The 10,848-nt window shown below is 51.2% G+C and overlaps 1 protein-coding gene and 1 pseudogene across 3 annotated transcripts in view; one reads left to right on the top strand and one right to left on the bottom strand.

Annotated features, from left to right (window-relative positions):
* Positions 1-2,576: 2,576 nt before the first annotated feature.
* Positions 2,577-10,848, bottom strand: part of ANXA11 (annexin A11) — a 70,755-nt gene continuing 62,483 nt past the window's right edge. For all 3 annotated transcript variants that reach the window (XM_066242395.1, XM_066242394.1, XM_066242396.1), the window contains 5 exons: positions 10,392-10,485; positions 5,138-5,233; positions 4,164-4,222; positions 3,865-3,987; positions 2,577-2,694 (listed from right to left, as the gene is read on the bottom strand). In XM_066242395.1, the coding sequence (XP_066098492.1) occupies positions 2,635-2,694; positions 3,865-3,987; positions 4,164-4,222; positions 5,138-5,233; positions 10,392-10,485 (432 nt within the window). In that variant the 3' untranslated portion in view covers positions 2,577-2,634. The remainder of the gene's footprint in view (positions 2,695-3,864; positions 3,988-4,163; positions 4,223-5,137; positions 5,234-10,391; positions 10,486-10,848) is intronic.
* Positions 8,625-8,702, top strand: LOC136313808 (small nucleolar RNA SNORA32; annotated as a pseudogene).

Here is a 10,848-nt window from a genome sequence, read left to right as displayed (position 1 = left end):
GGATTACAGCCATTATACTAGGTGTGCACTGGTTTATCACTGTAGTTTTAAGTTGCATTTACTTAATAACTAGTGATGCTGAGTATCTTTTCATATATTTGTTGGCTATTAGTATGTTTTTTTTATTTCTTCTTAGTGGCTATTCAAATCGTGTTGCATTTTGTTGTTAGAATACTTTGTGTGGTGGACGCTAAGCTTTTATCAGATAGGTAATTTGAAAACATTTTCTCCTATTCTGTCTTTTTACTTTAATAGTGTCCTTTGAAACACAAGTTTTCGTTTCAGTGAAGTCCAATTTATTTTGTTGTTGCTTGTGCTTTTTGTGTCATCACTAAGAATCCATTGCCAAATCCCAGGTCATGAATATTTACTGTTTTCTTCTAAGAATTGTATAGCTTCAGCTCTTATATTTAGTTGTTCGATCTCTTCCGAGTTAATTTTTAGATATGAATGTGAGGTAGGGGTTCAACTTCATTCCTTTCCTGGGGGATATCCAGTTGTCCCAGCACCATTTGTTGAAGGGGATCCTTGTCAAAATCAATTGAGCAGAGATATTTAGGTTGATCTTTTAATTCTATCTCATGGATCTATATGCCTATTATGTCAGTATTACACTATATGAATTACCACAGATTTGCATTAGGTTTTCTTTTTTTTTTTCTTCTTCTCCAAGTGAGAGGAAGGGCAATAGACTGACTCTCACATGCACCCTGACTGGGATCCACCCTGCAACACCACCTAGGACCAATGCTCTGCCCAACTGGGGCCATGCACGGAACCAAGCTATTTTTTTTAATGCCTGATGCAGAGGCTCCACGGAAGCATTCTCAGTGCTCAGGGCCAATGTGCTCGAACCAAATGAGCCATGGCTGTAGGGGAGAGAGGGGGGGGGAGGGAGAGAGAGAGAGAGAGAGAGAGAGAGAGAGAGAGAGAGAGAGGGAGGGAGGGGGGTGGGAGGGAAGGTGGGACATGCACATGCAGGGCCAACACTCCACCACTGAGCCAACAGGCTAGGGCTTGCATAAAGTTTTGAAATTAAAAAGTATGGGCTCCCAGACTGTTTCCTTTTCCAGGACAGCTGTGGCTGTTTGGGGACCAGTTCCTTGCAATTCCATATGAATTTTAGGATGCACACTAAGGCATTTTTGATTTTTTAATCTTTTTGTGTGTGTGTGTGTGTGTGTGTGTGGCAGAGACAGAGAGAGTCAGAAAGAGGGACAGACAGGGAGATGAGAAATACCAATTCTTCGTTGCGGTTTCTTAGTTGTTCATTGATCGCTTTCTCATATGTGCCTTGACCGAGGGTGACAGCAGACCGAGTGACCCCTTGCTCGAGCCAGCGACCCTGGACTCAAGCTGGTGACCTCGGGGTCTCAAACCTGGGTCCTCCACGTCCCAGTCCGACGCTCTTTCCACTGCGCTAATAAGTTTGGGGCCCTGGTCTACGGGCGCAAACATGAAGTAGAAGAACACACGCAGGCACCAGGGAAACGCTTCCAGAATGTTCCAGAGCTGGCTGGCTTTAATTTAGAAAGAGCTTTTGGCTATAAACATTCCGGTTTAAGGCACAATGTCAATTACAAGGAGCCCGGCCCCCGCCCGGAGTCAGCTACACTCTCCGGCTTTTACGTGAAAGGAGGAACAGGTGGCTTCCGGGCTTTTTCATTCTTTTCTACAGCGCAGTGAGTTTGGCAGCAACAGAGCTCATGACACATTCTCACCAGATTCAAAGGTTACCCTTAAAGGTCTCCCCTCTTGCTCCCCAGTGTGGAACGGCGCCCCCCCACCGACCTCTCTCACCCGCACTGTGCATGGCAGCAGAGACTTGTGTGCACCTGTCTGGCAATGACTACAAAAAAATACCTCTAAATAAACATTACAATTATATGACTACATGAAGCCGAGTATCTCAGCTACAAGCAAAGGGGAATGACTGTGCTGGTCAGGAAACAAAACATCCACTTTAGCAGCAAGAGGCTGTGAGGGGCGGGGCTGAAAAGGCATCTGAGAAAGTTCCAGACCACCCAGGTCCCTGGGCACAAGCAAGATACAGGATGGGCGGGGGGCAGTGGAGGACCGCGTGGAGGACAGGACTGAGTGGGGGACAGGGCCAAGTGAGGGACAGGGCTGAGTGGGAGACAGGGCTGAGTGGGGGACAGGACTGAGTGGGGGACAGGACTGAGTGGGGGACAGGGCTGAGTGGGGGACAGGGCTGAGTGGGGGACAGGACTGAGTGGGGGACAGGGCTGAGTGGGGGACAGGGCTGAGTGGGAGACAGGACTGAGTGGGGGACAGGACTGAGTGGGGGACAGGGCTGAGTGGGGGACAGGGCTGAGTGGGGGACAGGGCTGAGTGGGGGACAGGGCTGAGTGGGGGACAGGACTGAGTGGGAGCAGGACTGAGTGGGGGACAGGGCTGAGTGGGGGACAGGGCCGAGTGGGGGGATGGGCCCAAGTGCCGGCACAGGCCAAATGAGGGATGGGCAGAGTGGGGGACAGAGCCAGGGCTCTACGGACTGTTGGAACTGGGGTCCTGGGGACAGTTGTCGTGGATAGAAACAAAGGACATTCTTCTGGCCTTATCCTGTCATTACTGCTGCTGGCAGGTGGACAGAAGGGAGCCACCAGTCACTGCTCAGTCGTTGCCACCACAGATCTTCAGCAGAATCTTCCGGTAATCCCCCGAGGTGTCTCCCTGGTCACAGAAACAAGCACATCAGTTAAGGGATGTGTGGCCGGCTTGAGCCCCCTGCTCCCTCTTTTGCTTCTGCCCCAAGTGCCCTGACAAGTGGCCAGCCCCACCCCAGGGCACACCCCATCACACAGGTCCAAGAGCAGCCAAACTGCACAGGCCTCGGACAGTGCAGTTCTATGTCCCCAACCCCCCTTAAAGAAGAGCTATAATCACCCTAACATCAACGTCAGAATCTGAAAAATAAACGTAACAATTAGTCCACGATGCCAGTACCCAGGGCTCCCCTGGTGGCATCTCCCCTGCCACAGCAGCACCGTGTCCCACTCAGGGATGGAATGGACTGATGGGACCTTCCAGTGGAAGGAGCTGCTATTACTGGGCACCCAGTGCAGACTGCTGTCCCCTCCACCTGAGCCCAGAAGCTGCTTAGAAGTGCGGCCTCGCTCAACCAGGTTTATTCCTTGTCAGGAAATGCAGGAGAAGCAACCGTTTGCTTCTTTCCCTCCCTCTCTCTCCCTCTCTCATAGCCATTGTCTTGATTGCATCGAGCATCAGCCCCAGGCGCTGAGGATAGCTCATTTGGTCTGAGTATTGGTTGCAGGTTGGGAATCCCGGTCGGGGTGCATGTGGGAATCTGTCTACCTCCCCTCCTCTCACTTAAAAAAAAAGAAAAGATTCAACACTGCCAAGGAACCTATCATTATACTTGTCTTAAGGATGATGGAACTAGGGTTCAGGGAGGTTAAGACAGCTGCTCAAGATCACACAGACCTTGAACAAGCAGAAAAGCCAGAACTGGGCTCCAAGCAGCGAGACTGGACCCCAGAGCCCTCACTCTGAACTGCCTTCCTTACTGCCTTCGCCATAAAGCTGAGAGAGAAGCGACCCACAGAGAGCCCAGCCTCCGTCCCGGTAGCAGTCACAGGGTGGCCGGGACTGTGAAGGCCAGGCGCCCGGTCGGGAAGGTCCCATGTGTCTCTGACGCCGTTGTCTGAACCCCCTTCCCCATCCGCTTACTGAGCAGCACATGGCGGGAGGCTGAGGGCACAGGGTGGGGGTGCAGCAAGGAACAAAGAAGTAGAACAGGTCCACAAACAAGAGGCCCATGGGCTGCGGAGGCCGCAGGGGCGTGGGGTACTTAGAGATGGCCCCGCTGCACCACAGCCGTACCGTGATGTCGTGGTACAGTGACTTGCCGTACAGCCGCTTGTACTCCATTCTGATGTCCAGGAGGTCGATCTCACTGCGAGACACCAGGATGCGAATCAGGGTCCGGTCCTTCGTTCCTGCTCCCTAAAGAGAGTCCAAGGGTGTGAGCAAGAGGCCGTCTCACTGTCCACCTTCCCCGGACACTCGGGTCCCCTCCCCCCCCATGGGCCCTGTCCTCTTGAGGTGTGGCTCTCCCCATGCCTCCCACAGGTGGGCTGACACCCTCGCCCACCCAGACCCTCCCTGTAGGAGTTGCATACCCTCATGGCCTTGTTGAGCCTTTCGGCAAAGAAAGCAGGGGTATTCTTGAGACATTTCACTAGGAGAGAGAAATACAGCATAACTCGATCTGCAGGAAAGTCCATGTCCAGGGGGTATGGGGTACAGTGTCCTCTTAGGCCATTTTCCTCTCCCCTCCCCTCCAGGCTCAATCAGTTATCTGTGGTCTTGGCTCCAGTTCTTTGGAACAGAAACATGCAGAGCCTGGACAGCAACCCACCCCCTTTCCTGGCAAGCAACATGGAGATGGGAGCTGTGCAGGAAGAAATGGACGGGAAGCGGGAGGGGTGAGCTGGCGATGCCAGGAGCCTCCTGGAGAAAGGGTGCTGAGTGGAGTGCGTCTCCCTAGCGCTCAGGCCAGGAAACTGGCCACAGGGACACTCAGGGAAACGAGATGGATTCATCATCTCTCCCACCAGGAAGCTCCAGGAAAAGCAAAGCAAAAGGTGGGAAAACCATGAGTTTCCTGAGTGGGTTTAAAGAGGGACCAACCCTGGTAGGGGCAAGACCTGGAGCCCTCACTTTGGAGGGCAAGCACGGGCCTGCAAGAAGCAACCATCAATCCGGGAGCTGGGCCAGCTTTGCTCTAGCAAGGCGTGCGAGGCGTGCGTTGTTGTTGGAACTACATGTTTCCATCACAAACATCAGACAACTGCCCGCAGCGATGTATTTTTAGAGGAAACTTGGCAGGATGTGAGTCATCGCCTCTAGCAGGGAGCTGGCTGCTCTCCCATTAGTGCCCACATTGCAGCTCCGTCCCCAGAGCTGCACTGAGAACAGCAGCAGGATGCCTCCGGGAAGGCTGGAGGCGTACCACGCAGTGATCTGGGAAGCAACGTGGCTTCCTGCCACGCAGGAACGCTGGACTAGGCTACCTTGGGTCCTGTGGCTCTTTGGCTGCACTGCCCGCCCCTCCAGGCCAGCAGGTGGCGGACGAGGCAGGCCTGGCACTTACCCACGGCCAGCATGCCCTGCTCCAGGTCCCCGGACATCTCGCGGCAGATGCTCTTCTCGATGTCTCGACCTGTCATTCGCTGATACTCATTGAAAACTAGTGAGGAGAAGGGACATGTTACAGGCTGAATTCTGCTGTCCCCCTAAATTCATATGTTAAAGTCCTAGCCCTCAGTACTTCAGAACATGACTGTATGTGGAGATACCTAATTACCTCCTGAAAGGTAAATGAGGCCCTTAGCCTGAGCCCTCACTCAATCTGACTGGTGTCCTCAGAAGAACACCAGGGATATACACACAGAGGAAAGGCCATGTGAAGACACAGCAAAAAGGCGACCATCTGAAAGCCAAGGACAGAGAGCTCAGAGGAAATTAAGTGTGCTGACACCTGATCTTGGACTTCTGGTTTCCAGAACCATGAGAAATATTCTGTAGTTTGTCACTCAGCCTGTGGTGTTTTATTATGGCAGCCAGAGTAAACTAACGGCTACACGGTGGAGGCCTCTGTCCCTTCCTAAGCCCCCACGAGTCATGCGTACTCCACCCCCACGCCTTCTCACGCAGCTCAGTCTGGGTTGCCCACACCAGACCACTCACCCAAATCGCAGCTGAGCCCCTATCCAGGACCCCCACCAGACATGACAGAGCAACCCTTCTCATCTGAGAGCCCGGCACCGCCAGCCCGCCTGCGCCTGCCACACAGCAACCTTGTCTTCTCAAGCTGACTAGGAGCCAACACCCATCCAGCCCCCTAGGACGAGCTATGGGGAGTGAGCCGGTTCCTAGAGAGGCAGGTGGCACCGCAGAACCCTGGGTCTTAACTCCAGCTCTGACTTCGGATATGAATCCTTCTGTGGCCTGGAACTCGGTTCCTGTCATTGTTCTCCAAACTTCTGTCATCTGCAGATCAGTGTGGTGACTTCTGCTGTATATATCTACATTACTTTCTTCAGATCAGCTCCTCTTTTCTCCTAAGTAATGTCTGTGACACCAGGGTTGATATACTACTTACATATTCTATATTCATTAAAACAAAGAATGACCAAGATGAACATATGTTCACTCATGCACCAGTGCAGAGATTAAAAAGGACACTGGAGCCAAAAGCCTGAGCTGGAACCTGAACTCTGCCATGTTCCCGACTGGGTGATCTCATCTCCCCTCTGCCCTGGGCCTGACTTCCTCATCTCTGAAGTGGAAGCACAGCGCTCACTGGTGTGCATTACAGGACAGTGCACACGGTTTTCACCCAGGCGCCCACCCTGCTAAGGGCGGTCATCATTCCTAGTCCTCGCCTGCCCTCCCACATTAGCTCTAGCACTCCCCTTTCTCTGGGTGTTTCTTCTTAAGTCTCCTGCCAGACCAGAACCCTGTCCTCAGACCAGGCTCTGGCTTGCTGCTGAGCGGCCTCTTGCAGTCCCAGACCCTCAAGCACCTTTGACTCCCCATTCACTGCTCCCAAGCTCCCATCTTTAGCCCAGAACTCTCCTGAGCTGCAGACTCAAAGTCCAGTTTTCTACCTGGTACCTGTTGCCCAAGGTTCCCGCTTCCTCCCCTCAGGCCTGCTGTCCACAGCTCCCCGATTCCCTCTCCCACAGGCTTAGTCAGAAAAGACTGCTTTCCTGCACAACACTCCTCATCCAACTGGCAAACCAGGCCAGAAGCTGACCCTTCTCACCACCTGCCCCACCACCTGGTCCAAGACGCCACCTCTTCTCTGGATACAGAAGCAGGCTCCAGACAGGGGTCCCGCTCTGCCCTTTACTCTTCTCAACACAGCAGCCAGTGAACTGGGCAAACTTAAGTCACACCCTCGTCCACACAGCACCCTCAATGCTTCCTGTTTCACTCAGGATAAAAACCTACGTCCATGGCGTTGTCAGCAGGGCACGACCATCTCTGACCTGCCCCTCTCACTCCATCTGCTCCAGCCTCAGCAGTCCCCATTCCCTGTGTCTCGGTCATGCTACGAGCCCCCTGCTTAGGACCACGGCACCTGTAACCCTAACCCTAACCCTCACCCTGCGATGCTGTTAACTGAAATGCCGTTACTTCTGTGAAGACTGTCCCCACACCCCCAATCCTCACCACTCCGTTTCCAACTTAGTTACTTTTCTCTAAATGACTTACCGTCTGGTACAGTTTTTACTTAATTATATTTTACTGCCTGTCCCCCCAAACAAGAAGGTGAACCCCATGAGAATGAAGATTATGAAGTGGTATTCCCTAACCCTACCCACACCAACTCCAAAAGGCAGGAGCTCAACTTCAAATCTTTGAGTGAATGAATGAATGACTGTTGTTAGGCTTATTTTTGTGTGCTGTCCTTTGGGAAACGCTGGCCTCGGTGCTCTGGGAGCCCCGTCCGTCTCAGCCCCCCGTTCCAGCGCACGGCACCAGCCAGCAGGAGGCTGCGGCCCCTCTCCTCTCCCCTTGCTTCCCTCCAGAGCCCATGTTTGCCGAAACAGGAAACCCACTGATACCATCGGGGAGGGGGTGGTAGTTTTACAAAAATTTTTTATTTCCTCAGTAAAGCCGTTTTTATTTATTTATTTTATTATTATTTTTGTCTGAAGTTGAAAACAGGTAGGCAGTCAGACAGATTCCCGCATGCACCTGACCGGGATCACCCAGCATGCCCACCAGGGGGTGATGCTCTGCCCCTCCAGGGCCTCGCTCTGCCGCAATCAGAGCCATTCTAGCGCCTGAGGCAGAGGCCACAGAGCCATCCTCAGTGCCCGGGCCAACTTTGCTCCAATGGAGCCTTGGCTGTGGGAGGGGAAGAGAGAGACAGAGAGGAAGGAGAGTGGGAGGGGTGGAGGAGCAGATAGGCGCTTCTCCTGTGTGCCCTGGCCGGGAATTGAACCCGGGACTCCTGCACGCCAGGCCAACGCTCTACCACTGAGCCAACCGGCCAGGGCCAGTAAAGCTGTTTTTAAAAAGTGATTCTAGCCTGACCAGGCGGTGGCGCAGTGGATAGAGCATAGGACTGGGATGCAGAGGACCCGGGTTCGAGACCCCAAGGTCGCCAGCTTGAGCGCGGGCTCATCTGGTTTGAGGAAAAGCCCACCAGCTTGAACCCAAGGTTGCTGGCTCCAGCAAGGGGTTACTCGGTAGCTGAAGGCCCGCGGTCAAGGCACGTATGAGAGAGCAATCAATGAACAACTAAGGTGTTGCAATGCGCAATGAAAAACTAATGATTGATGCTTCTCATCTCTCTCCATTCCTGTCTGTCTGTCCCTGTCTATCTCTCTCTCTGGCTCTCTCTGTCTCTGTAAAATAAATAAATAAATAAAAATTAAAAAAAAAAAAAGTGACTCTACCCCTGATCAGATAGCTCGGTTGCATCGTCCTGAAGCACAGAGGTTGCCGGTTTGATTCCCAGTCAGGGTACATACAGGAACAGATTGATACTCCTGTCTCCCTCTCTCCCTTCCTCTCTCTAAAATCAACTAAATAAACATTAAAAAAAAAAAAAAGAAATCCGATGGTCATTACCAAGACTTTTAGATGCAGCTTCTCATCTGCTGTGGACATGACCACAAAACATTAAAGAAAAAAAAGGTGGCTTTACTAATTCCAGAGACAGTGGGGACAGAGGTGCAGGGTCGGACAGCACTGTTTCAGGAAGTGGATAAAAGCTATATTTCCAGTTAACATATTTTTTAGATAATGGGATTTTAATTGTGTAAATTAAAATTTACATGATATTAAAAATAGATATTTTATCCATTTTGAAAAGTTTATTTAAAATTACAGGTGAGGTATTTTTTTAAAACAGAGAACCACTTTAGTATAAAGAAAACTTGATAATATATTAAGTATAACTTCCATCAATTTCTTTAGTTAGTCCAAAGAGTATAAAACCACTGGTTTAATTATTTATATTTCGCCTTAATTATTCCAAAATCCACACATCAACTTTGGCATTTTATTCTTGCCTGATACTATGAAACACGGTAAACCTTGATTAAGTGGCCAATTCCTAACTTTCACTCTTCAGCCAGTTTTCCTGATCTTCCTGCTCTGACTCCACACATTCTGGAATAGTGACTTGGGTTTGTAATGAACTTCCAAGATGAAGGGAAATTTCTTTCTCATTAGTTGCCTAAAATTTCGACTTGTGTTCATCTTTTTTAAAAAAAGATTTTATTTATTGATATTTTGTGTGTGTGTTGTGACAGAGGACAGAGAGAGGGACAGAAAGGGACAGACAGGAAGGGAGAGAGATGAAAAGCATCAATTCCTCATTGTAGCATCTTTAGTTGTTCATTGATTGCTTTCTCATATGTGCCTTGACCAGGCGGTTACAACAGACCAAGTGACCCCTTGCTCAAGCCAGCGAGAGACCTTGCACTGAAGCTGGATGAGCCCACACTCAAGCCGGCAACCTTGGGGTTTCGAACCTGGGTCCTCTGCATCACAGTTAGACGCTCTATCCACTGCACCACCGCCTGGTCAGGCTGTTCATTGATTTTAAAGAGAGGGGAGGGGAGGGGAAAGGAAGAGGAGAAGAGAGAAAGAAGAGGGGAGAGGGGAGAAAGAAAAGGGGAGGGGGAGGGGGAGATGGGAAGAAGAAGAAAGAAGGAGAAGGAAAAAGAAGGAGAAGGAAGAAAGGAGAAGGAAAAAGGAAGAGGAAGAGGAGGAGGAGGAAGAGGAGGAAGATGAGGAGGAGGAGGGGTGGGAGGAGCTGGAAGCATCAACTCCCACATGTGCCTTGACCTTGACCAGGCAGGCCCGGGGTTTCAAACCGGCGACCTCAGCGTTCCAGGTCGATGCTTTATCCACTGCGCCACCACAGGTCAGGAGGCTTGAGTTCACCTTATTAACAAAATGTATGCTCCCAAATTTAGCTACTAAAACTCTACTTTAAAGATCTTTGCCATGCTCTGGTTTCTCTTCAGATCGTATAAATCTTTCGCCTTTTAAAGATCTTTGCCAATGGTTCCATAGCACAGGCCATCCTGACTTGTGTACATGCACGACTAATATTTTTTTCTTTTCATTAACTTTTTGGGGTGACTTGGTTAATAAAATTATATAGGTTTCAAGTGTACACTTCTGATACATGATCTTCATATTGCATTGTGTGCCCACCACTCAAAGTCAAATCACCCTGTTACCATATATTTGATCCCCTTTACCCTTTACTCCCGGGAAGTGAAAGCCTATGCGGAGAAACTGCCAAGTGTCCCTGCACGCTGTTTCCCTTGTCTGCCCTTGTTCCTGGCCCTGGGGAGCCCCGGCTGTCTCACCTGCAACCAGGTGGGCCCGGCTCCGGGAGCACAGGATTGCATTGAACTTGGACTCATCTGTTCCCAGGCGGTTCTCCCCAGCTGCGTACAGCTCCTGCAGAGAGAGAGGGGTGATGGGTATGCAGTGCAGGCCTCACTCCAGTCACCAAGCCCATGTCACCTATAAGAGCTAGGCAGACTCTGGGCCCTGCAGGCCCACAGGGGCAGGAAATAGGAGCATGCCCAAGCTGTGCCCCGTTCACTGTGCAGAACGGAACGAGACACCACCCACATATCTCCTCACCAAGCAACACAAAGGTTTCTGAAGCTGGGAGAACTCAGAGCCAGGAAACTTGAGGCCAAACGGAGCCCAGGATGGGCAAGAAACAGCTTTAACCCAACCACGGAAGCAGCAGCACCAAGGAAAAGTGGAAAAAGAGGCCTGGGTCTGAGGCCTAGCTCTGCGGCCAACTTGATG

Source organism: Saccopteryx bilineata, chromosome 9 (genome assembly GCF_036850765.1).
Source record: "Saccopteryx bilineata isolate mSacBil1 chromosome 9, mSacBil1_pri_phased_curated, whole genome shotgun sequence".
Classification (NCBI taxonomy): domain Eukaryota; kingdom Metazoa; phylum Chordata; class Mammalia; order Chiroptera; family Emballonuridae; genus Saccopteryx; species Saccopteryx bilineata.
Note: the sequence above shows the minus strand (reverse complement) of the source record. Positions and strands in the feature narration are given on the sequence as shown.